Genomic DNA, 27,873 nt, shown 5'->3' with positions numbered 1-27,873 from the left:
GCATGATTAAATATCTTGTAGGTTCGATCATTGACAATAGACAAACATAAAATAAAGTATTGATTGGTTTAGTCAATGTCCAACTCAGCCAATTAGATTTAACTTACCAAACCCCAATCTTGATCGCATATGTCAACTGAGGTAGAAGAGACTCTAGCCGCATTAGTAGAATTAGCCACATCTTAGCTTTCGGTGGGTGTCGAACATTATTCCCTTATCATATTATTTGGAGACGGAGGATTCCATGATCATATAATAAATAATGAAATACTAAACTGTCATGGGATAATTTGTCTTTTATTTTATAAAATTTATTTCAAATACTCGAAGGAATGTATACTTCTCCAACGAACGGAACGGTTGTTGTTATTCGATTTCTTTTGGTAGGATCCGCAAAACAAAATCCGATAAGAGAACACAAAGTTCAACAGTTCATCCGAATCCGATATAATATTGGATTTGTATGGGACACCAGCATATAAGATGTGCACTTATTTAACAGGTCGAACGAAAGGACTTTACCAACGTTATCGGGTCGGATTTGGGTCCGCTAAGCGGGTTATATCAGGCTCCGCTGCTGCTACTTAAAATAACAACTTCACCTTCTCTCGTACGGTATACTCTCTCTCTCTCCATCGCATCGTCCTCGCCTTCGCTTTACCCCTTTCGTTCGCCTTTTCTGAAACCCTAGAATTGCCAGGTGGGCGAGCACCGAAATCCCATATTCGTGATCCTTTTCCCGTTCTTTGATCACGATCTTGATCCTTTTGTGTCCGGTGCGAAGCGAAGAAGCGGCCTCCATGAACTGCGAAACTTGCCAACTCAAAGAACTGGTGAGACCCTCTTTCTTTACCCTAATTCGAATCCAATATGATCTCCCTTATCTCGTAGTCTCATAATCGAGTAGTTTGGATCAGTCTGCATATACTGATCATGGTTCCTTGAATCTTCTTCGTGTGATTTGACCTCCCTTGTGATTTCCATTGAACTTCTTTTCTACGGGTGCTTAGGGCTATTTCTTCAAGTAAACTTATGTTTTATTAATGAAATTAGATTTCTTTTTAACTTTTTTTTTCGATCATTAATATCAGGTGGTGGAGCCGCCAGAGATTAGAGAGGTGCTGCGCTGTAAGTTCAACTCCTGCTCATGTTAATTGGTGGAATGTGCTTAACTATCGTGTTCTATGCAGCATTCCTTTCTGATTACATTTCCCTGTTTTCTTTCTTGTAACTAGTGTCTTGCTGAGTCCAGGAAATTAACGTATTGCCGCATTGGTTGCCCGTGCTGATGCCTTATTTTCCCATGCTCGCATATGCAGAGGTGGGACACGTGCATCCTGTTGCACGTTACGAGTCACACATGCCACATCTCGTGCAATTCTGGCTCTTATTGGCATGCTTCTGTGCCATGTACAAGGCATTCATAATTTTCCATATGAATGATAAATCGGTTTAACTTCACAACTTCCTTTCTTCTTGGTTAGGAGTATATGCAAACATTTAACCAAGCAGGTTTCTTTTGCAAATAACTTATTGGTTCTTCTCTTCTGTTTTCTGGCTAAGAAGCAATAACGCCAGTTGTCCAGTACGGGTTTCTACTAGTGTTACACTTTCCTTGAAACATTGAAAACATTCCATAGGATCAGGCTACTGCACTTGCTTGCTTAAGAAGGAATGATAATGTGTTCTATTAACCCTTCCACAGATTTGTTTTCTTGACATTGGGATCATCTGGTTAAGATCCTCCTAATTCTCTGGTGTTCACTTTGGTTTATAAAACAAAAGGCAGTATTGTTGGAGATTTAGCCGCCTATAATACTTCAAAAGTGTCAACCTGGGTCAAACTGAACATGGAATCACCACACATGATGCAACCAAAAATGCTACTAGTGTTTCTTTTTTGTGTGTGTGCGTATGTTTGGTGAAGGGAGGGGGGGATAACCACTTTTGTCAATGTCATTAGATCTAATGGTTAATACTAATCATTAGATCTAATAATGATATCATATGAAATTGGAGAATAGTGGATATACAAAATATTGTATTGTAGTTTATCTAATCCTTCTATTATCCATAAAATTTAAGGTATTTAAGTAATCTTTAGTTAATAAGATTCAAATTGTTATTGGCAGATTATAATTCTGATACATTTGAGTTCCTGTTACCATATAAACTGCATCACATGCTTACCTGGTATGCATTCATAATAAATATAATTACTAGTCATATTGATGTTGATGTCAGAATTCCAAGAAGTGTGCAATTTTTTGATGAAATTATTTTGACTAATGAAGGCATAACTAGGATAAAGTCTTAATTAGATTTATGTAAGCAAACTATAGGTTTGAGAATGAGCAGAATTTAGATTTAATTCTCGGAGTATAATATAACTATATAAGCAAAAGAAAAGTAGATGTATAATTGAATTATGTGGTCCATAAATTTAAAAGCTCTTTAAGGGATATATTCTCTTTGAATATATAATCTTTTGTTGAGAAGGAATTGAGCTCAAATAAGTATCAGAATAGGAGTTGGATGGTTAGAGTGGCGAGTTGTGTGAGTATTAAATGATTGCCAAATACATCTCAAATTGAATAAGACCTTTTATATAAACTTACTAGTCCAATAATTGATCAGGAGGTTGATGCTAAGCAACTGGTTAACGTCATATTTAAATGGCTAGTGACTTAGTGCGGCAGATATTAAGACAGGTGCCTACTGTTATTGGAAATGATCAAGGAACATATCATTGCATTTTGGAAAATTTTGGGCTAGTATCAAATAAGAAGAAATTGGATGAAAATATTTGAAGTTTGTTTAGATATTTCAGAAAAGGGCTTACTGTTTCATCTGCAAGATGATGTATGCGAATTTAGATTAGAGTTGTCAGGATATTGTTGCCCCTTGAGTGACATCTTTGCACACAACCCCCACCTCCTTCCCCTTCCCATCTACTTCCTTTCTGTCAATAGAGAAATGGGTTTACATTGTGATTCTACCTAAATGTGTTTGGCTTCTTAAAATCTGGATAAGCATTTGACATCCAGAGAATCTTTTCTCCTGTAGTTGAGAATGTTAAAGTTGCTCTCTAGGTTTCTTAAAAAAAAATAGCTTTTAGTTTTCTGAATTTTCTAAGGAAAATAGAGGCAAAAGTTTTCCCACCTTTGCATTTTTTAAGCGGCTTTTCCAAGATGAAAATCAACATTTTGCTATCATTTCACCCCATATAGAAGAAAATAGGAAAGATAAAACGTTTTTCTATGTATATTTTTATTTTAAGAATTTGGTTATGGAAAAAATTTCCCCATTTTCCTTGCAACCATGGTGGTGTATAAATTTTCGGCCTCTAATTATGCTTATGCACTTCTTTTTTTGTGTTTTGAAATGCTACTGATACACGAGATTGCAAACACTGCTGCTTAGTAAGCTAGAGCATGTGGTCATAATATCTGTTTGGCATATGTTGATTATCTATTCTTGCAGATCTTTGCATATATTTATTAGTTCTTTTTGCAGGCATATTGCACACCATTCTCTTCCATAGAGCATTAGGACTTGTTCGGCCCAAGGATGTTGAATGTGAACTGTTCGATATCACCTATGTAAGTTTTTTCAGAAGCCAATAAAGTTCTGGAGTCTAGCAATTAGAGTCACTATACTGGAAGATCTTTGCTAATTGTTGAAGGACGATATATAGGACTCCTCATTTATGGATATAATATTTTTGTTAGTAAATTTCAAATATCTTCTGAAATACAGTGGGCATCTGATGTGAAATATGTTAGCATCTACTGGATTCCTACTTACTATTGTTAATTTTTCATAGTTTGAAAACTTTTGGCAAATCGTTATGTATGTCATGCAGTTATTCATTAAGAAGAAGGAGATCATCATTTCTGTGTTCCTAAATCTATATTGGATGATTCTGCCACAAGATGTGGTTATGGAGATGGGCTATTATAGGTTGATAAAATGAGATTGAAAACAAATTGTGATAGATTTTGATGGTACAAGTTATACATTTCTTGGTCCTGTCTTGTTTTTGCTTGTCTATATCTTGATTGTAAAGAAGCTTAAGGTTCTAAATTATGGTTACTTGAGAGTTGAGACTGCCATTTTCTTCAGATACATTTGTAATTGTGTCTGGGTGGTTATTTTGTATGATGCTTTATGAGTTATTATGTTGAAGGGATTAAAGGTTGTAGATGAATCTGGAGACCTGTCTGAAAATTGACATTGGCATGAGATACATTTGATATTACAAATCCATCTTACTTCTCCCTCTCTGTTTTATTCTTCACCAGCTGTCTTTTCTTTAATATGAATATTTTCAGATCTTAGTTAATTACATATTTGAGCATTTTATTTGCCTATTCTAAACTTTCTTCTCCATCTTTTAAGTTTTCCATAAGTGAGAAATTTTGATCATTGATAAATATGATTGTAATCTTCTTGCCATAGCCCATTTTTCTTATATCCCCTTGCATCTATCATTTACCCCAAATAGTATGCAGTGTCAAGCTCTTGGTAACCATGTTCCTCAATGAGATTTCTTGATAATGAAAATGACCAGACAACTATATTGGCATAATTGCATATGATACTTTAGCTTTTATGCCCAGGAGTCCTTTAGTCTAACATAGGTGCTTATCTAAAGCTCGATCAAGATGCCAAACGGACGAGCTTTTGATCCGATGACTACTTAGAATGTAAACATGACATGTATTTTGCAAATCAGTGATTTAAAAAGTGCTAGGCGCTAAAAGGCGCCAAGGTCCAAAAACGCCCGAGGCGTTAGGCGCTCGCCCGAGTGAAGCGAGACGCTAAAATATAAAAATATATAATATAATTAATAAATATAATTATTTAAAATTTTAAATAAAAATATGCTATTAAATTAAGAAAATCACAATGTCACATTAACAAAAAGTTTCAAAATTCAAAACAATAAAATTTTACATTAAAGTCATTTATGTTGAAACCTAGCAATAATTTCAAATAAATAAAAATTAACAACATTAAAATCAAAATAATATATTATTAATCTATTAACAGTGTTAAAAATTAATCATTTCAAAATTCAAATAAATTTAATATTAAGAGTACACTGTATACTGAGCCTGACGGAGAAATGAGGAAGCAGCGGCGAACGGCGGCAACGGCAGCGGGAAAGGGAAAGGGAGCGGGAGGGCTCACGGGAGTCGCGAGTAGCGGGAAGGCTCGCGGGAGGGCTCGCGGGAGGCGCGAGCAGCGACAGCGGCGAGCAGTGGCAGCGGGAGCAGGAGCGACGAGCAGCGAGATCGGGATCAAGAGCGGCAACGGGTTAGGGTTGGGTAAGGGTTATATCGGTTTAGTTGGTTCGATTGAACCAACTAACAACCGAACCAGGACCGAACCAGACCTAAAATCCTGGTTCGGTCACTTGGTTTACCCAGGCGCTCGCCCGAAGCGCCCAGCGCCTGGGCTCGGGCGAGCGCCCAGCGCCTGGGCTCGTGCAGCAGCGCCTGTTTGAAGCGCGTCGCCTGGAACATTAGCGAGGCACTCGGGCCTCGCCTCGCTTCGCCCGAGCGCCTTTTTCAATCACTGTTGCAAATGTGTTTTCCTTATCTAATTTGTTGTTGCATATTATATTGAACTCTTCTACAAACTCAGATCCTTATCATGAGATTTGACATTTACTCCTTTCATCCCTTCAAATGAATTAGTTAAATCAGTTTTAAGGTGAAATGGTCGTCCAGAATATCAGTTTGGAGAGTGAGACAAAAGAAAGTAGAAACCAGAATATATGACACATTCTTTTTAGACCCTGAAGTTCTTAGAGATCCCGTATTTTCTTTATCCATAGATGTGATAGTTTTTAACATAATGATTGTACTCAACGACACTTGATTCATGAATCCTTGGATCATGGTTGCCTTTAAGGACTGTTATGTCTCATGCTTGGACTCTGATTGCATCAGATATCTATATAACTCAGAGAGAATTTATTGTGTTTTAAAATATGCCTTCTTTAGTGAATCTTGACTTTAGTTAGAAAGGTTGATTAGGTTTATGGAATAGCTTACCTGTTTTTGGTGGGAAGGGACCTAACTGATGATAATGTGGGCATTCTAGATATTATTTTCGTAGTCCTAAAAATGAGTAAATTATTTTTCTATAAGAAACTCTTTCTAATTTATTCTATATGTGATGTATCTAGGTCCTTGTTTAAGGTGTTTGTGTCGATAGATATATTATCGTACGAATCTTGTCATGTGTATCTCAACAAGGAAAACATATGAAGTGCTAATCAAAATAAACAACCATTTAGTTCCAACTCTATGGAAAAGTAACAATAGGTAACTAAGAAGTGGTTCTTGTAACAGATTATCCAGCTTGGGGTTGTCAATGAGCCTTGGAACTGTACAGTAAAAAAAATGTAAAAGAAAGCTTTATCATTGTATATCTTGTAGATCATGGATGAGATGTATTTGATTATTAGGATCTATTTGGAGACTCATCTGGTGGATATAAAAAACATGGTTTTGTCAAAAAAATAGTAAGCAAAAAACCTGGGAGAGAAAAATGATTTCCCAATCTGGCATAAAGTTGAAAGGACTATGAAGACATGTTTCGACAACATAAGTTCTGATAAGAAAAACATTCTAGAGTATGTTGTTAAATGTAAATTATTGTCTTAGAGTTCTCCTTGGTGATCTTTTGATGGCAATTCAGTAGCTATTATCACAGTCAGCAGATATCAATTTGTTTATAGTTTAACAGCCTATGTTGTCTTAGCCTTCTCTTTATCAAACAATCCATCCAAAGGTTTTGTGTATGCAATATTACATTCTTTTGAATATATTGTTTATGGGGGATGTGTCGTTGCTGATATGTATGTAACTTCCATATAAAGACTGCTTTTAGTTTATGTTTGTGTTTGACCAGGAAATGACCATCAATTCTGGTTTATTGGAATCAGCATGCATCTCATCTCTGCTAAAGCCTTTCATTTTGCAATTAATGTGTGTTATAGCCTCATTGTCCTGAAGCTCCCTTACAGGTTCAGTGTGAAGATCATGAACTAGAAAAGAAAATTGATGAAAAGATCAACCAGTTCATTGGTTGGGTAGAGAAACACCCAAACAGGAAAAGCCAGGTTTATGCTTTTCTATAGCTGGCTACAATTTGTTCTCTTATATTGTGGTTTACAAATGCAGCAAGGATGCCATATTCATTTTTCATGTTGATTCTTGCGGTGCACAAAATTATGTAAACTATGAACTGTTAGGTTAATCTATTCAGAACTATGTGATCTGGGGGAACATGAGTGTTATATATCTGATTAGCTCCATCAACATGTATTACATCAGGAACAACAAAAATTGATTCATTATTCAGTATTATTTTAACTTTTTAACATGTTAGATATTCTTTGTATTTTTCCAATTTTCTAGCTGTTGCTATATTTGCAACACTACCTAGAAAAAATCATTCTTATTGCTCTGCTAAAAATTGCTACCCATTCTCAATTATATGAATATCAATATACCTGTATGTGTGTATATTTCCACTTAGTTATATGCAATGTGGACGGTAAAGCTTCAAGTCTTGCTTCTTACTAGTTAGGATTTCTTTTAGGAGGTAGATAAATGATCATCCTGGCTTTTGTATTTTTTTCATTTTGGTTAATATTTTGAACTTTTTACTGATACCACTGTGCAGGTATGCATATCTTTCTACGAGGTCAAAAACAAGCATGCAACATGGTTTGGAAACAAAATTGAGCGCTTTTATTGGGAGCAATGGTATATTAATTTGCATATCATAAGCCCTAAACCTCATGGTAAATCTCATAATACCAAAGCACATGTGGTTACTGGAGGTAGGAAGACTCTTTCGCTAATTTTTCATTTTTATGGCTGCTCATTTTATTGTTAAGTAACCAAACCTGTTATATCTTATGATCTCAGAAAATGCATTTGAAGAAAGCAATTCGAGATGTGCTGCCTTGGAGTCATCATTACGTGAAGTCTTGTTTCAAATTATAAAATTTGTTAACGAGAAGAAAGACCACATTCCTCCTCTGCAGAATTCTGAGATCGTATCATATCCATATGAGATCTCAACCCCAAGGTGACTGTCATACCATGAACGAAAAGAAAGGGATTCTAGATCGTTAGTGACGCCTCCTAATTGTTTATGCATTTCACGTTACATCACTTGACCAAGTACATTATGTGAAATAAATTCTACACACATCTCGATCTCCAGGTGACACCTTTTCTCAACGTGTTCCACAGTTCATCAGACTCTTCCTTTGGTTGGCATGCCGATGTGCTTAAGAGGATGCTGCAGACTGGACATCCTTCCATGCTTAGCTGACTATAAAGCCGTGCTGATTCAAGTTTCGTTCCTCATTTCTGTACGGTCATCTTCTCTAGTTCTCAGATAGTGTTTTCATGTTACATAAACCTTTACGACCAGAAAAAAGCCATAGTAAACTAATGCCAACTACATCTCTGAACTAGGTTTATACTAAGTGATGCTGAAGCTGGAAGGAAAAGGCCTTATCTTTTGTGTTTTCCTGTCAGTTACCCATGTACATAACCCTTGGTCACCACTTTGAAATGGTTGTCATTTTGTACAGTTTCCTAAACTACATTAAGGTAGTAATGCACTGCATCCAACTGCAAGTGCCTCTGCACCTTGGTGCTGATCTCGATGGCAACTTATGATGTGACTACTATTTGTGACAAGTAACTCTTGGGTTTGTTCTGCTTGTTTCTGCTTGATGTTCATCATTCTGCCCAAGTTGCTTGCCGAGTTTCATAGGATTAATGGTTCTTAAACTTGATTGTGTGTAATAATTGTAAGAGTATTTGAGTATGTTTTGGAACACATTTCAAATGTGCAGAGCGCCCAATGCATATTTCAAACATCTATTGATGGTTGATTTTTTTTTCAAAATCGAATCTTATCTGAGTGCAGCATTGAAAATGTTCAAACTTTAATGTTACCTTAGGATAGTATTAATATTTTAGAATTTGTAAGATGTTAATGTAATATTTTAAAAATTAAAAATATCCATCCTGTAAGCTTATTGAAAATTATAATGGTCAAAATGACTTAGTGAGAAATTAATGTGATTTATATTTATTATAAGACAGTATTTTATTATTTATTTATAAAATTATTTATTTATTTATTTATATGATTATATTTTTATTTATTATATCTTTGGACCATATGAATTTTTTTATAAGACTACATTCATTTATTTATTTTATTTATTTACTTATTAATTTACATAAAAATATGTATTTATTTTAAAATAATATTAAAAATATTAGAAGAATAAATTTATTATAAAATATTTAATAAACTTTTAAAATATAATTTTACCTAATAATATTTATGTCAATATATATTAAAAATACAAATTTTATTTATTATTTATTAAACATTCAAAATATTTCATAACTATACATTCACTCAAACTATTTCATCCAAACACATATTGAAAATATAAATATATTCTCAAACATTTTTCCCCAACAATATATTAAAATATAAATATATTTTTTATTTTGTTTAGAAAATTATATTTATGTGGATCAAAATTTGGAGGGCAAACAAGTATATTTCACCTTCCTGGTGAAATATAACTTAGTTGCTTGCAAGCCAGTCTCCTACCGGTTATTAATTGACAATTTGAGGAATGCCTTTTTTTTTTTTTTTTTTTGGCATGAGCCAGATGTATAAAAAAATACAATTTGATGAGATAAATATTTATAAAAATAAAAATAAAGGTTAAAAATAAAGATACAATTTGATTTTCGTTATGGACCTCTTAAGTCATTATAATTTACTTATGTCTAAAATAACTTCTATATTTTTAAAAATATAGTATATAAATCTCTCCCGTCAAATTTGAGTTAATAGACGTTAGAGTCTAACTCACAATAAACTATTAATATAATAACACGTATAATTTAGGATTAAGATTTATTTTAGCCCCTATGGTTTTGGCCATTGACCGCTTAAGCCCTCATGGTTTACTTATGTCTAAAATAACTTTCTATATTTTAAAAAATATGACATATAAGCCTCTCTCGTCAAGTCTGAATTAATAGACATTATAGTCTGCTTACGTGACTTATTGACTCATAATAAACCATTAATATAATGATATGTGTAATTTAAGTTTAAAGAAAAAAATATTGAGACCTCCATCAATGACGGAAGGAGGTATCATCGTAGAAGCGACTACTAGCAGTAGCACCGAGTTGCTTTTGCCTAGTAAGGCATCGTACATATGTAACGTCTCTCGCACTAACGATAAGCTTAAGAGCTTTTGGTCCTATCATAGGTTTACATGCATTAATTAGTCCGATGCTAAGCATGTAGTGGTCTCCTAGTACCTCTTCCTCCTCTTAGATATCTTCTACTAGTTATAAGTGCCATACAAGCCAATCATATGAGTGACGACATGTGTGACACGACACACACTCTTTCTGCTTATTATTTATTGATATTTTATCGCTTTATCTTGCATATTGTATATATTGTGATGTCCATGGATCTATGCAACATGATAATGAGACTGATTCATCTTTAAACACAGACCTTAAATAATCCCGATCATAGGTTACTAGAGAGGGATATCGAGATAATCGAATAGACTAATATGTTGTATACCTATTTATATGATGGAGGCGGTTGGTTTCATATTTGCTTGTGTGGGGACACCAGGGATATAATGCAGGTGCTTATTGGGGAATGAGTTTACTGATTGATCCGCTCATGGAATGTTGGATAGTTGATGATACCTCATTGTCATACAATGATTCCGTTGTCCCAGTAGTGTATATGGTCCTTAGACTTGAGACACCAAGGATGTATTGTATGAGTACTCCATTCTTTGACGTCGAACTTATAAACCTAGAAGTTCCAAATCTAGCACAACCGGTAATCGAGAGTAGGAGACAACCTTACGAGAGCTATTAAGTATCGATAGAAGTTCATCCTCTCTCGATGTCATGGGAAGAATATCCCAAGCAAATTCCTACCCATGGTCATTTGAATTGAGAGAGAAATAGTTCTCTAAGAGAATTCGATTAGAGCGAGACTCTAGTAGAAACCGTATGAGCTTGATAATACCATCCCGGTATACGATCTCTTAGATATTAGATGAATAAAAGACTATAGGCATACGATAACTAAGGATAGACAGATCCAATAGATTAGATTTCCTTATATTGTCTAGGGAATTCGGCGTAGTGGCATAGTATGTTCGCAATTGATGAGTCGAGTGAATTATTATGGAGATAATAATTCACTAAACTAGAATGAGTTTTGATTAGTATAACTCACGACCAACTCGATATTAGGCCTAGAGGGTCACATACATATAATAAGTGTTGCGACGAGTAGATGTTCAAATATGAGATATCTGTTGGAGCCTTTATCTTATTGGATATCCAATAAGCCCCTGAATTATTGGATCCTATAGATGATATTCAATAAAAGCCAATGAGAGATTATTGGGTAGAAATTCATTAATCTAAGTGGCTTGGGTAGTTGGATGAAAATCCAGTACCCAATAGGCAGGATCAATTATGATAAGTTTATAAGGACCTCTATAAATAAGAGAGAACCAAAGTACCATAGGCTAGACATTTTTTGGCTGCCACCTCTTATTCTCCTCTTCTCATCTCCTCCTCATCCATCAGCCCCTATTTGGGGCTTGTGGATAGCAAGAAGGGTCTACCTCTTCTTGATCCCATGGTGCGCATAAAGAGGAGGTTTGTGCAGTAATTTGATGAGCGTCTTCGTAGCCCTTGCCATGTGGATCATCGTTAGAAAGGAGGACAATTGACTTCCTTCATCCTCTCCCATAAATCTATAGGTTTTTAGGGATATATAATCTCTCTATATGACACACATCCCTTAACACATGTAGTTTTTCGATTTTGCAAGTTTTTACACACTCGCACGACGACAAGAAACTATTTTATGTGAAAATCTAAGATTTTTGTTTTTTGTTATTCTGTTGTACATGTGATGTCACCCCAGGTTTCCCAATATTTTTAGTCATAGATCACTTAAGCATTTATGGTTTACTCATATTTAAAATAACCCATATATTTTCAAAAACGTAGTATATAAGCCCCTCCCGTCAAGTCTAAGTTAATAGATATTAAAATTTTCTTATCTGGCATATTGACTCATAATAAACTATTAATATAATGATATATATAATTTAAGTTTAAAAAAAGGTTTAGGTCCATCTTATCGATAATGAGGAAGCGACAGAGGTCGTAGCGACGGATGAAGGTAGAGAGGTAGAGGTAGGAAAGGCCGGAGGTAGAGGTAAGGGAGAGCTGGACCACCACATCGTAGGTACGGTGGGAGAGGGAACAAAAGAGGATGAAGTGGGAGGCGATGAGGACAAAGACGCCCAAGAGGAGAAGAAGAGATCAAGAGACCACTATATGCCTAGCATCAGACTAGTCGATGCACATTTACCTAAGGTAGGATCGAAAGCTCCTGAGCTCGTCGTCAATATGGTAGAGGCTACGTGTATACAACGCCTTGCTAGGCAACAGGAGCTCAGTGCTTATATGCTACGTTCTTGAAAATATAGCGATTATTTTAGACACGAGTAAACCATAAAGGCTTAAGTGGTTCATGATCAAAATCACAAAAGCTAAAATGGATCTTAACCAAAATTTCAACCAACAGACGGTGTCGTTACCATCCCCAATCGCCCTCACTATTTTGTCTGGAGATTATTAGGGTTAGGGTTTTGCCGGCCCTCATTGTAACCCTATTCCTTTCCTCAATTCGACCCATTAGGTTTCTACTTCTTCCGTTATCATTAGGTTCTTGATTCCTCCATGCTAATCTTTTTAATTTGGCATTTTGTTTGCCCAATTGATCAAAATCCGATTATTTTTGACATTTTTCCTCCCGATAATATCTCTTTTTTTGGATAGGAAAATATTTTGGTTCTTTGCGTTTTAGGTCTTCTTGCATCAAAAGAATCTGCTTAGAATTTTGATCTGATCACATCAGACATCTTCTCTAATGGTTCTTGTTTCTAGATGGATTGGCAAGGCCAAAGTTGGCCATTATTTTGATGCAGATCATTCTTGTAGTGTCCACGATCACTGCTTTCGGCATCGGATACTCCATCGGCTCCTTCCAAATGATGAGGTTTACATACGCTGGTGGAGTTGTGCTCACTGCGCTGATCACCGTGCCCAATTGGCAATTCTTTAACCACCACCACCTCAAATGGTTGGATCCGAGCGAAGCAGAGCGTCACCCGATGCGACAGTTGAACGATGCTTCTGTTGCTGCTCCCAAGAAGAAGGCAACAAAGATCAAGTAGGAGCAGGTAATCTAGCACTGATGAGCATATTATCTGTTAGAGCTAGTCTCAGGAAACCTTGACCTATATCCACGGACGAACTACTATAAAAGAGAAACGCCTTAGAAAGATGTTCCTAAGCCATAAAACACCCAAATCTATTAAACAAAAAAAATTCAAACTATAAGCTCAAATTATTTAACTGAGTATGGACTTAAACCCAAAGCAAACATTTAGGTTTTTCTTGTGGTGCTACTTGTGGTGTATCCGACTTCAAAGTCCAAACCCTTATTTATAGTTTCAATAGGAGATAACAAACCTAATTTTCCTGATGTGGGACTATGGGACTTGTCAAACAAACATTATCGGATATTTACCTTGTTGTCTCAATGCAATTTTGATATTTCATATACATTTAGCCAATGATTAATCGATATCTGAAACTTGTAAAGGATTGAGCTAATCTTGTCCTGTCTTTCTTTTCATGTGTTAAGCAGTGTTAGGCTATTCATTCCTACCTTTGATCGTCTGTTTCTTGACAGCAGATATGCTGGTAAAGCCGATATCCACTTGTTAACTAGTTATGCAAATTTGCCTTCTTATAATACGATGCTAATGTGATAAACAGCTCGTCTCTTGAATGGAATTGGTCACTATTTGATTGTCTCTGAGATTCTAGTAGATTTTTAGTTCCAATTTTACTTTGTTATTGCTTTAGAATTCTTGAACTGCTAAAGATTTGCACAAGTTGTATTAGCAATCACTTTTTAAGTACTGTGTACGGCAAGGAGAGCCATAAGGTGAGAATTCTTCTGTTGTTTGATATAGTATGATGCTAATGTGATAGAGAAACAGCTCTTGTATAGTGCATGGGATTGGTGACTGCTTGATTGTCTTGGAGATTTCATTGGGATATTGATTCCAATCTTTCTTTGTTATTGCTTTTGAACCTTAAGACTGCTACCAAGTTTGCGCTAGTAGCATTAACAATCACCGTAAGTGCTGAGTCTGCTGACATAACAAGGAGAACCATACTTGTGTTATTTGATATATTCTGACTTCTTCTCATTTCCTTCAAATGATAATGACAAGATGAGTTTTGTTCATGAATACTGTATTTCTCTTTCAATCATTATGATAAGTGGTTCTTGAAATCTCTTTGGTGGTCTATATAATGTATCATCGTAACAAGAAGCATATTCATTTTTCAGATCACAATTATCCAAAGAGATTTTTTGAAGGTCAGTTTGGTGTTTTTGCCAAGGTGATGAATTATAGTTCTTGTCGGCTGTTGTATTCTTGTAGAAACAATTAATGAAAATTTTATAAACTGAGTTTAAATGGAAACAGTGATGTGATCAATGACATGACTTCAGTTTCTAATGTTAGTATAATGGGAAGCAAGACTTTCTTGCAATTAATTGCATGTTAGTGTGAAGGATGAACCGCAAATTCTTATCTTTTTTGTGCTTGAATGAATGAATGAATGAATTTAGCACATGATAATTTCTGAGTTAGAACAATTATTGAAAGGTATGGAGAAAAGATGAAAGAATTGCATGTAGGTTTGTCGATTTAGAATAGCTTATGATGGAGTTCTTAGAGATGTTTATGGTTGGTCTTCATAAAAGGAGTTCAAGTGGATAGATAGAATGATGTGATCAAATACATGACTCAAAGTTACTAGTGTTGGTATATTAGAAGGCAAGTCCTCCTTGCAATTGGAGATTAGTGTGAACGATCAACCTTAAGTCCTCATCTTGTTGTTCTTGAAAGAATGAATTTACCACACATTTTCTCAATATTTTGTAATTAAACTTTAACAAACATCAATCAATCATGGAACCATATTAAGAATAATGATGATACTGATAACAATGTGAATGTGGTGAGGTATGTTCCATTCAATCACTGGTTCTTGTGATTTGGGTGGCCCAAATTCCCACCAGATTCTTCCTCCCCAGGCAGGTTGGCAACCATTTGTCTGACACATGGTGTGTGTGTGTGTGTGTGTAGTAAAAGAAGAAGTTTTTGGTTGCAAAGACAGGCCACAATTCACAAGAAAATAAACATAAAAATTCACATGAAAATACTTTTTATCCCTCAAATTTTGTTGTCACAACTATATTTTCCTTTATAAAAAATGATTCAGCCATGCAGATTGTAATGTAAATGGAACATTTCTCTCATCCTTCAACCATCTCTTGATTGTATATATCTATATATTGTTTGCCTATTATTTTTGTTCCTTACAAGACAATTTTCCATACACCAATATTATCTTTGGTCATAAGCTCTCTCTCTCTCTCTCTCTCTCTCTCTCTCTCTCTCTCCCCTCAAGATTTGGTAAAACATTTGGAAATAAAATATTTAATACTTCATTTATTTGACTGGTTAGAAATATTCCATGCATTCAGCAAAAGGAACATCCACAATTTGGGGGATTTGCTTCTCCACCAACTCCTATCCTGCTCCTGATAAATACAAAAGAAGTAAGAACAATAACCCTCACTCCACTGCTTGCCACAAGAATCAGCACTTGGCTTGTTCTCTTAGTTCTTTCCTGTCTGTTTGCATCAACCACCACAAGATTTATCTGTTGTTGCTTCTTTTCTTATCTCAAGCCTATCACTCATTATTAGGTGCCACAAGATTCATCTGCCACAAGCAGTGCAGTCTTTTCTTTATGCTGATTGATTGAGTAGAGTTGGTGTCAAAATCCTAGCCATATACCGAACCGACTCCTTGAGTTCAAAGATTAGGAAGAATGCAACATCACATGATTCATGAACTATTATAAAAAGACAAAATTATGTTTAGCTGCAGCTTTCTTTGAATTGGCAAACAGTTGCATTAAACTTTGATTTCCTACCACACATGGAAGCTTCACTTTAGTTTCTTTTGTTTATACCATGAAATATATATTGCATCACATGCACATCAAATCCTTTTGAGTCCATGTTAACAAATTTAATAGGAATGATTTGTCTCAACTACAGTTGATTTGGTCTCTTTTTAATTGTCTATGTGATTTCGTTGTGGAATGAAAAGTCTTCTCCATTACTATCAAACCAATAGTGTTTTGACTGAGTCTTCAAATATATATATATATATATATATATATATATATATATATATATATATATATATATAGAGAGAGAGAGAGAGAGAGAGAGAGAGAGAGAGAGAGAGAGAGAGATGCCACTCTTCCCATTTGTGAAAATTTTTTAATATAATAAAAAATAAATCTAATACATTAGACTCCTACCAGTGCATGTATATATACTATAATATTTAAAGATAATCCGTATCTTTATTTCTTGATCTAACATATCACCCAACCATATCTCATATGATCGACCACATCTCTGCTCTCAAGCTTCATCACAACCCCTATCATCCGCAATATTTTGACCCACTTCCTCCATAAGGTCATGGAAGCCCAACACATCCATCACACTTACCGTAATTCCTAATCTTCAGCTTTGACGACGTGTTGCTTGGCATTTAAATTAATCATCCATCTCAAACCCATGCTTATCGATTTGTGTCTTTTATATGGGAAAGTTTAGGTGGATAGGGGTTAATTAGTATCGGATTTGATGTTAACCACATTTAGAAGCCCATTAAAAAGGCAATCTTCCACCAACCCATCCATAATGCGACATTGATTAACGTTGTTAATGAAAACCGACCCGAAATTCACGTACGGATCCTCAAAATTGGATCCATTAAGATTAAGTGCACGAATTTAAATTTATATTTGGAACGTGTATAAATTTGGTACCTATTCTGAATTCTCATTTTGGATCCATAAGCTTATCCAACTATAATCCTCCAACAAGACCTTCATAATGATAATAATAATAATAATAGTAATAATTGCAATAATAAATATTTGCATATAAATTGGACAGGGGTGCCAATTATGAACATTATATATGAGATAATGTCAGTATGATGTATGCACATCTGAATACCACTCGACATGATCCATTGCCAATAATCTTTTGGGATATTATATGACAATCATTTTATAAAACACTTTACATATATGATAAATCATGAAATTAATAATTATCTTATAATAATAATAATAATATCAATGACTCTGAGATTTAATGATCGATAAATAATAATTATAAAACTCAGATTGGACCAATAAAAAATTAGATCCTTAATCTGTTTGATTAATTAATTAAATCATGTGAGCATTAAAAATATTAAAATAATTTAAACTTTTTATTTATTATAAAAACATCTGAATTTCTTGCAAGGATATTGAACTTTTTTTATTTTATAAATGAAAGAGAAGAGAATCTTATTATATTTATAATTCTCTCATTTCTTCAAAATATATGCTCTCGTTGGCTTCCTTCTCATCCTTTTTCATTATATTATTAAATTATTTATATAATAAATATGTTTTTATATATTTTTTACTATAATATGCAATCATATATTTTATTATTATTATTATTCTTTTTTTTTGTGCATGTCCAAATCCCTTTGACTAAAATGCTTCTTTATACTCTCTCTCTCTCTCTCTCTCTCTCCCCATTTCCCTTCAAATACTCCTCTCTCCCCACTGCTTTTACCTCTGTTTTCTCCCCTTCATTTCCTCTGCTGCTGCCTCCATCTCTCTTTCTGCATTCTTTGCTCATACCATTAGCGGATTGGCATCCAAACTCGGGTAGATTTCATCGCCTTACCCCCTCATTCTTCGTTGGCATCGCTCCTCTCTTGCGGATCGGAGCACCCAAGTTTTGATTTTTCCCTTGTGATTCTTCTCCGAAAACCCTCGTTTGATCTCACCTTGCTTTTCTTTTCCATTTTCTAGGCGGTATTTTTTTTTCGTTTTCTTTCACCTCGTTGCTTAGTAATTTTTCGAGCGGATTCGGTTTTCTTGGATTAGATTAGAAAGCTAATTTTTTTACTCCTTGTTCTTATATGTCCATTATATATAAAGATAAGGTTGGTGTGGTATTCTAATTTTGATTGCAATATCTGAAGTTGTGTGTTCATATTCTTGCATCTTTTTCCCCAGTTGTTTTAGATTTGGATGCATTTTGTTGTTAATTCTTTTGATCTTGTCATATTTCTTGATTTTTGCGGTGTTTTTGGTGCGTTTCTTTAAAGAATTGGGATCAGGACAAGGAGGACTAGCTTTCGATTTTGAGGTGCTGAGTGTATGATAGGAGGCAGGTGTTGCTTAAGCTTATATAATATTTTCCAGTAATTGCTTCAACATATCCTGGAAGCTGCTTTATAAGATTCTATTTGAAGTTTTTTATCTTCATATGTTACATTTCACACTTAAGGTTGTTACTTTATCTTTCTATACTTCCACTTTAAATTAAAGTCCTTTTTTTCTTAGGAAAAAATAAGAAGGAAAACAACAACTTGCCTGGTTTTTTTTGCCCTTCGAAAATGATTTTTTTTGGAACATTAAATTTGTTCACATATAAGCAGTTTCTTATGTATACTCTCCCAATTGGTAATAGCAACCTTGGCTAAGTTGGCTTGGTTAAGATATTGATTCTGTGTATATAAGTTGCTAAAGAAGATTGGTCTAGGAATTGGTTTTGTCCTTCTAGAGGACCATCGGATCCTTAAGATCATATATTGTTCTCTAGTTAACTTTATGTTGATATATTTCTTTTTGATCTTATGAGTGATGAAGGTGATGACAACATGAGGGATAAAATGGATCATTTTTTAGATTACCTTACCTCAGGTTGTTTGAGCGAAGGGTTTAGGCCTTCTTGTAAATGGTTCTGGAAATTATAATGAGAATATGGGTTATTTTTTTCTATTTTATTTCTAAAATTTGCTTTGGTGGATTGTACAACTTGATATGCTTCTCGGAGGAATAAAGGATGTTGACAGTGTACTTAAGGACAATATTGTTTTTAAATGTAAACACTATTTTTGAGTTATGATTTTTCATATCCTTAGATGAGTCTTTCTTAGAAACAGGAAGCCTTTCCTTACATGTCAAATCATATGACATTCCTCAGCATTCATCTTCTTGCATAAACTGATCATTTTTAGTTACAGTTAGGAATATCATAACGGTTTTAACAAGGGATCACTCGTTTGCTGATATAATCTTATGAAATTTATTGTGTTCGTTGAATTATAGAAGGGTCTTAGATGTGTGTAGCTTGCCATCAATGGTCATATTTTTGTTGTATTATTTAGTATGCACTCTAAAAAAGGGGTTATTTGCACTTCCATCCAGATACTGTCTTGTGGGTCTGCACCTTATGAAGAAAAAAGCTTGCGTGTGCTTAGTTAGCCACTTTTTGATGAAAAGTCTTGATTCATCCATTTCTGATACTTTCTTTTCCTCAATTTTGCTGCCATATTGAAGTTATACATAATAACCATCTTCTCTTATGAATATCATATGTTCAAAGTGGGGCATCAAGTTCAATAATGAGAAATTGTACAAAATATTAATAGGTACCTGCTTTATCAGATACAAGGCTCTCCTAGTAGAACTTGCTGGAAATTGTTATGCTTTACATTAATCATTAATAGTTAACTATCTGTTTCTAACATCAGTAAGCTGGCTGGAGTTAGTCTACCATTTTAAAATAGACTACTGGATGATTGATCAGAATTTGAATAACTTTTTTGGGCATGTGTGTTTTGGGTGAAGAAAGTTTTAGTTTCTTTTCACAGTACATTTGGTTAATGAGGTACTGGAAAGATGTAATATCTGAACTTCTATACCTATTAAACAACATTTGTTACATAGTTCTTGTTATATTATCCATTTAATTGCAACCATGATTTACTTCTCATGAGCATTCCCATTATGTTATTCATTTACCTATAGCCATGTGTTACTGCTTGCAAGCATTTTCTGTAGAACCTGAAGTGCTTTTTTTAAAGAATTTCAAGGGTAAACAAAAAAAATTGACAATACCTTTCTGCATTTTCTTTCAGTTGATTCTGAATGGATTCTACTGCTGGTTAACTATAACTAAAATTTATGGCCTTTGGTAATTATCTTTCTCTCTCTCACTCTGTATTTATATTTCTTCATTTATGTATCTTGTGTGTCTATGAATAACAACTTTATCTTCTTGATAAATTTACACAGATTTTGGGGTGATGTTCTGGGGGGAGAACAAGAATTATGTCATCAGATTGGATCATAGTGCCTGCACATTGATTTGGAAGAGCTATACTAAGAGCAGCAACTGTGGAATGGCATTCAGAACATCCCCAAGAAAACAGAAAACGTCCTCGGGATTTGCACCTGTGCTTTTTGAATCTTTGCCATCTTTTATACCTTTGTCTATCAAGATCCCTATGGATGATGGTTACCATGAATCCTTTTCTCTATATTGCTGTTTTTTATAACATTATTGATTTCTATACAAGGTGCTCAAGGATTTGATTGAGCCAGGAAGGAAATTTATAACATTCTCAAAATGCCCAGTTTAGGAATTCATGGCCTTCTTGGTGGTAGAAAAAGATTTGTTGATTTGGAGGTGCAACCACACGTTCCAGTTCAAACTAATCTGGCCCTTACCCTGCAAGCATCGCAGGAGTTATACTGCCCTGTTATTCCTGGGTTACCTGATGATGTGGCCAAGTTCTGTCTCACGCTTGTGCCCCGCAGAGACCTCCCTGTTATAGGTGCTGTTTGTAAGAGATGGATGTCATTCATTAAAAGCAAGGAGTTCCTTGCTGTAAGGAAGGAGGCTGGAAAGCTTGAGGAGTGGGTGTATGTCTTAACTGGTGATGCTGATGGAAGGGAGAACCATTGGGAAGTATTAGTTGGCTCTGGGGAAAAAGGCAAGGTGCTGCCCTCAATGCCTGGTCCTGTCAAAGCTGGGTTTGGAGTTGTCGTTATTGATGCCATCCTTTTCATTATTGCTGGTTACTCAGTTGACATTGGGAAAGCATGTGTTTCAAATGATGTTTATCAGTATGATTCTCGTCTTAACAGGTATCTGATACATCTTTATCATATTATGTGTATGTTTTCTCATTCTTGCCTAGTTGTGTTATTGAACAAAGGAATCTTTGACTTAAATAAACTTTGACTGTAATTTGTTTTCTAGTGCCTCTTGTTTTAATTGGTATCAACAACCTTGGTTAGTTTAGCATGTTAAGAAATTAGAGTGTATATACGTTGCTAAAAGGAGCTTGGTCTGGTAATTGGCTTTGTCTTTCTAGAGGACCATTGGATCTTTTAGATCATATAGTGTTATCTAACTGACTCTATGATGATATATTTCATTTTGATGTCAGTAGTGATGAATGTGATGACGGCATGAAGAATAAAATGGGTCATTTTTGAAGTTACCTTACCTTCTTAAGTTGTTTTAATGAAGAGTATATGCCTTCTTGTAAATGGTTCTGGAAACTATAATGAGAATTTGGGTTTTTTTCACTCTCATTTTTAAAATATGTCTGGGTGGACTATACAACTTGATATGTTTCTCAGAGGAATAGTAAATGTTGATTATGTACTCAAGAACAATATTCTTTCTTTAGCTCAGGGTGTCAATCTGGTCAAGAAGCAGGCCTCATGAGCTTTAGGCCATAGGTATACTAACTAATGAGGCATCTCCATGTCTGATTCTTCTGAGTGATTGTTCAAATCAACACAAATAAATAATTACTGTAAGCTTCATTGTTCATTGTTGCATTTTGTTGGTTTTACTTGGACTCGCAGAATATCTAAGAACTATAGCAACTACCTCATCTGATTCAACAGTATCCTATGAGGAAATTGTATAATAAGAGTTAATCTTTTATTACAGATGGAGCACATTAGCCAAGATGAATGTTGCTCGCCATGACTTTGCTTGTGCCGAGCTTAATGGCAACATATATGCTGTGGGTGGGTTTGATTCTAATGGTGACTGCTTATCGAGTGTTGAAGTTTATGACCCCAACAGAAATATGTGGACCTTAATCGCAAGCCTTCGCTGCCCAAGGTGGGGTTGCTTTGCTTGCAGCTTTGAGGGCAAGCTTTATGTAATGGGTGGGCGTTCTAGCTTCACAATCGGCAACTCCAGGTTTGTGAATGTGTACAATCCACAGCACCACTCATGGTGCGAGATGAAAAGTGGCTGTTTGATGGTTACTGCACATGCTGTGCTGGCCAAGAAGCTATTCTGTTTCGAGTGGAAGAATCAGCGGAAGTTGGCAATATACGATCCGGCTGACAACTCATGGCGTAAGATCCCTGTGCCTGTTACAGGGAGCTCAGCCGTAGCATTCCGCTTTGGGATATTTGATGGCAAGTTACTGCTTTTCTCACTCGAGAAGGTACCGGGGTACCAGACACTGCTTTATGATCCTGATGCTCCTGTAGGATCTGAGTGGAAAACATCTTCACTTAAGCCTTCTGGCTTGTGTTTGTGCAGTGTCACAATCAAGGCATAATGGTCACATGCTTAGGGTTCTGTGAATGGTTGTTATTGTACATATGTTCTTCACATTGCATATGAGACCTGTTCTCCTATTATGTCAATTAGGTCTATGAACTCTGGAATTCTTGACTGCATATTCCTGCAAGTTGTGGTGGATTTTTAGTAGCATTTGCCTCTTATCTATTGCATAAAGTTGTTCATGGTTGCACTCAAGACTTTGATTTTTGTGTTATGAAGTAATTGACAAATATTGACTTCATCTGGAATTATGTTTCTAACACAAATCTCTTTTGCTAAAATGTGGTACTCAGTGGTCAGCATGCTTCAATTCTAGTTATTGATTGATATGCGAAGAAATGAAGAAAATTAGAGATCTATGCAAACTTAGTTATTCTCAGAGTTGGGATGAGATCTATGCAAGTGACATTCATTTCTTATTAAATCAAGCACAATCTTTTTCCAAATTACAGAATGTGGAAACAAAAGGAAAATGACTAATGGGGATTTTTGCATTATTATGGATTCTTTTGGTTTGGTGCTGTTGCTGCAGCTGCCGAACTGACCTTTCTAGTTTTCCTCCGCAAACAAGCTTTGTGGTCTCAGACCATCCATCATCTTTATCACAGTGTTCTTGTTTTCTATGTTGTGAAGATTTGCAAAAACCCGATATCATGTTATGAGTCGGCTGGATTTGGTCCAATGTGATCCAAATGCTTAAGTCTAAATTAATGATAATACACGCATAAGATTATGCACTAACTCATAAATCTTCTTCCACTTTATGATATATTTTGCTTGACTACCTCTTCACAAAGCCTTCTCCCACACTAATCGAACAGTTCTAATTTACTCCAAACGATTCTCCAATCACCTTATGGTCTCTGATTTGCAATCAAACTTCTCTTCACTTGGAACTGCACCTGAGAAAATTATTTTCATCCCATGTGAGCCATGACTACCTCAGGAAGAACAACATGAAATCAGAAAGTTGTCGGTGCCAATCTTTGTGATGTGTATCGGAGAGCTCTTATCAGTTCCTACTAATTGTTTTTTGAAGGTAGTCAATCACCTTGACATGTTATATTTTTCACTCGAGTGAATCCCAGAAAAATTTCAGTAGAAAAACATGAATCAAAATAAATTTCGAGGATAAATGACAGATGTCATGAAATTTATACTTTCTTATACGGTGCACTTAATACCGTTTTCATTAAATTCCTCATTCATTATCATTAAATTTCTTCATTCATTCTTATTAAATTTCTTTATTCACTGTGGTCCAAACATTTCGAATTTAAATTAAGAATTATGGTAGTGGAGAAAAACATTCTCGATGCTACAACTATATAAATGAGTTTTTGATCCTCGGGTTCTATCTCAAGTTTTCTAAGAGTTTTCTACGCAATCTAAAGTAAGAATTGTGGGTCAAAAAGTGCTAAAATACTAAAAGAAATTATTGTTGAAATTCTCAACAACAATGACAGAAGATATATAATTTCCGTATTAGTAATTTTTGCATTAGTTTCTTTATATTTTTATTATGATATTTTAGAAACATATTTTGGTCTTTAAATTGACTTACAATTAGCACCTAATGGATGTAACATTGAAGATTGTGTTGCTATGGGATCTTTACATCTCAACTTGGGATGGATTTTAATTGTTCTAACAACTAGGCTGATGGAGCCTTTAGGATCAAACTATACTGATTCAAAGTATCATCGCTAATTCATCATTAAAAAAAAGAAATGATTGTCACTTTTGCAACAGTCAAGTCAAATATTTTTTCCTTTTTGACTTGTAGAAAAATCCATCCCCAAAGATCTCAGGGAGAAGTGAGATTGATTGATTTTTCTTTTAAAGAAGTGATGAATGTGATAAAGGGGGTAGAAAAAAAGTAATAAAAAGGTGTGTTCAATTGCAAGCCACCTTAAATCACTTCAACCTTTTGATGCCTTGTCTTGGGGATTTGTCAGTTTCTGATGTCTATGAAGTCTGGCTGGATATGGGTAGTAGTAGGATCAGAAGAAAAGTCATGCAGGGTTTGAAGACTGGTTTTGGTGTCTGCCATGCAATTGCAATAGGAGGAAGATTAGTGTCTGCTTCCAATTAGGAGTAATTAAGACCAACTTAATCATGGATGCAATATTAATCCATAAAGCTGTGTGTGGAGCACATGATAGCCTTTATGAAGAGCATGAGCTGGGCATGTTCTTTGACTAAATGTCTACTGCTTGTTCTGATAAGTTTTATTAATCATCATACAATTAGTCTCTCTTCTCTCTCTCTCTCTCTCTCTCTCTCTCTCTTGATAGATGGAAAAGGCAAAGCTCTAATAGTTTATTAAGCTACAGTTTGTAGATTACATTGAAAAAAGATGTTCATAAATTATGGCTATATTAGATTTAAGCATTTTTGAGTCATGTAATTTAGATTGATCAAGTTAATATTCAATCATTTATGGGATCAAATTATGGTTATTGGTATGTGGGTGAGAGATTCGAGTAGAAGGAGATGGTCCAACAAAATGTTACCCTCATTTAATTTGGTAATAGAAATCGAAACATGATCCGAAATCAATATAGGAATGAATAGATGAGTCAACCATCCGACTTCATCAAGCATGCTGGATCACATAATTTAAACCGATTAAATTAATAGATCAGTCGTCCCATCAGAAGACTGATGAGATGAGGAGTTTAATATATATATATATATATATATATATATATATATATATATATATATATATATATATATATCATTTTTGATCCCCATTCAAAATATTTGTCAGGCTGTATTCCAATTCCCAACACTAAATTCCTTGCAAATGACAGGAGGAGTTACCAAACTTGATGTGCCATAGATTTCTCAGTACGATGGCAATCAAACCGATGAATACAGTCACTCGCAAAATGGAATTACGGACAATCAGATCTTCATTTATGTGAGCAGCAACAAAGAACAGATGCGTGTTGTATTCAGAGTACGATTGCAGGGACCAATGAGGACGAGGAGAGACAAAACCATTTGACCTGTCCCGCGAAAGAGAGAGAGAAGAAGCAAAGGTTTCACCTACATGACAACACCTGTTGGCGGAGCCGTTCACGGGACTCTGCCCCCACTTTCTCTGGATTGATTGAAGAAGATGTGTCAAGCTCGCTCGTCGAGGGCATCATCAGCTTGGTGTTGGGACAATGATTCCACCCTTCTCTATTCTTCTGAACCCAATGAGAGAGAGAGAGAGGCAGCCGGTGTGTTGGCCTTTGGGACGCCGAAGAGCCATTTTTAGCTCCGCCCTCTGTTTCATGGATGGCTGCTGTGATCCGAACACTTGCCTTGTTCGGATTGGTCGACCGTAAACTAGATCTGGATCCCAGACGATGATATGTCCAGGACCGGTGTCGAGTAGTTTGCTTGGGGTGGAAGATTTGGATAAGGCTTGCTTTAGAGTAGACGAACAGTTCAGCTTGAATTGGGTCCACCGGTGCCGTCTCCACCTGCACAACTGTAAAAGCCGCTCCTCCTCCACATGCACGACATTAGCGTCCAATTCATCCTCCGCTTGCCACGTTGACTTTCACATGCAAATCGCATATCTAAATTCACGTATTTGTTCTATTCGATGAGAAATTTAGGTTTTGTTTTCATAAACGTGAGATAAACATTGAATTATTCATTTACGATCTATCTAGTAAGATCTGAGAAGCAAAAGTAGTAGTTTATCTATCTTTACTTGCAAAGATCTCGTGCATTGAGTTGTCTTATAAGATTTGAGAAGCAGAAATAATTGATCTCTCTCTATTTTATGGTGTCTTTATGCATTCAGAGTTGGAAAATCACATCTCGAAAGGAACTGAAAAGAGAGTTTGAAGAGAGGAATTTCCTTCTTTTGTTGCTGTTAAGATCAATTTCATGTTTGAGCCCTGTATGATTTGATAATGACAAATCATTGACCATCAAGGTTAGGTTATTCTGTGGTATATGCTAAATGGAGGATCAGCTCCCCAATTTCAAATCAGGAAGAGTTGTTGTCTCAGAGTGTAACATGTGATGCAACTGTGGGAAGAAATGGAATGGCCTATTCAAAGCATCTCTAAAACTTCATATTGGTTTGATGAATCTTTTCAATCAAGTCCTATTTCATGACGGCTTTAGAAAATTAAGAATTGAAAGAGTCAGATTGATTAAATTCACTACTTAACAAGTTTTCGGTGTCAAATTATATATAATCTCATATAATAATCATATCTTTTTGCTTACATTTTTTCTTTTTCTTTTTCTTCCTTTCATAATCCTCTCGAAAGCTTTTATTGTTAGATTCCTTATCTTTTTTTTCTTCTTCTTCTCCATATATATCTCTGTCTCTCTCTCTCTCTCTCTTTACTAAAGTGAAAAGGAAAGATAGAGATGAGCATCGTTTCTTCCCTCGAATGCCACAATAATACGATGGGAACAATAGTCATTCTCATTCACACATCTATGTGATTGTATTCCTCCAAAAAAAAAAAAAGCTGACTTGAGGATAACCCTAATCAAATTTTAGAAACTCATCGAGAAATATAAAGTTTAGGAATTAATTTAAAATAGGACTGATAAATAAAGGATTATGCATGTAAAGTGATGATTAATAATTGTACATGTTCGAGTCCTTATATAATCATAATACGACTCTTGCTATTAATTAAATGATCTTGATAGGTTATCCGTTTTTATTCATGAACAATTATACGTAACTTCGATTAAAAATAAAATGAGATCAAATTATTTAAGATAATATAAATATTATTAAAAATAATTATCAAGACTATCACTCAATTTTTGTAGATAAATTTATCAATCACAAGAAGCATCAATCATGGGGGAATTCCACAAACCGATTGATTATTTCCTGATTTCTTGAGTTCCAAAGGTCTTGTTACACAATCAAATTTGACTTGATTAATCGATTTTATATATATATATATATATATATATATATATATATATATATATATATATATATATATATATACCCTTGATTGATATTGGCACTCCACCACATTCTGGACAACGTCAAAGACCAGTTATAATACTCGACTCCATGCTTAATGCCATATTCTTGCAACACAA

General features: G+C 35.0%; 2 protein-coding genes and 1 pseudogene across 6 annotated transcripts; all 3 read left to right on the top strand.

The window, feature by feature from the left end:
* Positions 1-660: 660 nt before the first annotated feature.
* Positions 661-8,686, top strand: LOC135625367 (autophagy-related protein 101-like). 3 transcript variants are annotated; one of them, XM_065130086.1, is made up of 8 exons: positions 661-833; positions 1,092-1,128; positions 3,517-3,602; positions 7,043-7,138; positions 7,705-7,864; positions 7,953-8,115; positions 8,283-8,404; positions 8,511-8,686. In XM_065130086.1, the coding sequence occupies exons 1-7, from the start codon at positions 801-803 to the stop codon at positions 8,362-8,364; spliced, it is 657 nt and encodes a 218-aa protein (XP_064986158.1). In that variant the 5' UTR covers positions 661-800; the 3' UTR covers positions 8,365-8,404; positions 8,511-8,686. The 3 variants fall into 3 exon arrangements, with proteins under 3 accessions (XP_064986158.1, XP_064986166.1, XP_064986160.1); XM_065130094.1 differs by lacking the exon at positions 7,043-7,138; XM_065130088.1 differs by lacking the exon at positions 8,511-8,686 and having other exon boundaries at positions 8,254-8,394.
* A 4,402-nt stretch (positions 8,687-13,088) lies between these two features.
* LOC135638673 (signal peptidase complex subunit 1-like) lies at positions 13,089-13,378 on the top strand (annotated as a pseudogene).
* Positions 13,379-17,907: 4,529 nt separating this feature from the next.
* On the top strand, positions 17,908-22,974 carry LOC103978423 (F-box/kelch-repeat protein At1g67480). 3 transcript variants are annotated; one of them, XM_009394215.3, is made up of 5 exons: positions 17,909-18,050; positions 18,497-18,558; positions 20,315-20,370; positions 20,472-21,326; positions 22,147-22,974. In XM_009394215.3, exons 4-5 carry the CDS (start codon positions 20,806-20,808, stop codon positions 22,772-22,774), a joined length of 1,149 nt encoding a protein of 382 aa, XP_009392490.2. In that variant the 5' UTR covers positions 17,909-18,050; positions 18,497-18,558; positions 20,315-20,370; positions 20,472-20,805; the 3' UTR covers positions 22,775-22,974. The 3 variants fall into 3 exon arrangements, with proteins under 3 accessions (XP_009392489.2, XP_009392490.2, XP_064986144.1); XM_009394214.3 differs by lacking the exon at positions 18,497-18,558 and having other exon boundaries at positions 17,908-18,050; XM_065130072.1 differs by having other exon boundaries at positions 17,928-18,558.
* Positions 22,975-27,873: the final 4,899 nt, after the last annotated feature.

Source organism: Musa acuminata, chromosome BXJ1-3 (assembly GCF_036884655.1).
Source record: "Musa acuminata AAA Group cultivar baxijiao chromosome BXJ1-3, Cavendish_Baxijiao_AAA, whole genome shotgun sequence".
Taxonomy (NCBI): Eukaryota; Viridiplantae; Streptophyta; class Magnoliopsida; order Zingiberales; family Musaceae; genus Musa; species Musa acuminata.
Note: the sequence above shows the minus strand (reverse complement) of the source record. Positions and strands in the feature narration are given on the sequence as shown.

Bases quoted from the DNA above. Each gene is read 5' to 3' on its own strand.
- LOC135625367 (XM_065130086.1), top strand. From the start codon at position 801: ATGAACTGCGAAACTTGCCAACTCAAAGAACTG. The intron at 3,603-7,042 runs GTAAGTTTTTTC...GCTCCCTTACAG, and splicing joins AACTGTTCGATATCACCTAT to GTTCAGTGTGAAGATCATGA. The intron at 7,865-7,952 runs GTAGGAAGACTC...TTATGATCTCAG, and splicing joins AGCACATGTGGTTACTGGAG to AAAATGCATTTGAAGAAAGC.
- LOC103978423 (XM_009394214.3), top strand. From the start codon at position 20,806: ATGCCCAGTTTAGGAATTCATGGCCTTCTTGGTGGTAGAAAAAGATTT. The intron at 21,327-22,146 runs GTATCTGATACA...CTTTTATTACAG, and splicing joins TATGATTCTCGTCTTAACAG to ATGGAGCACATTAGCCAAGA.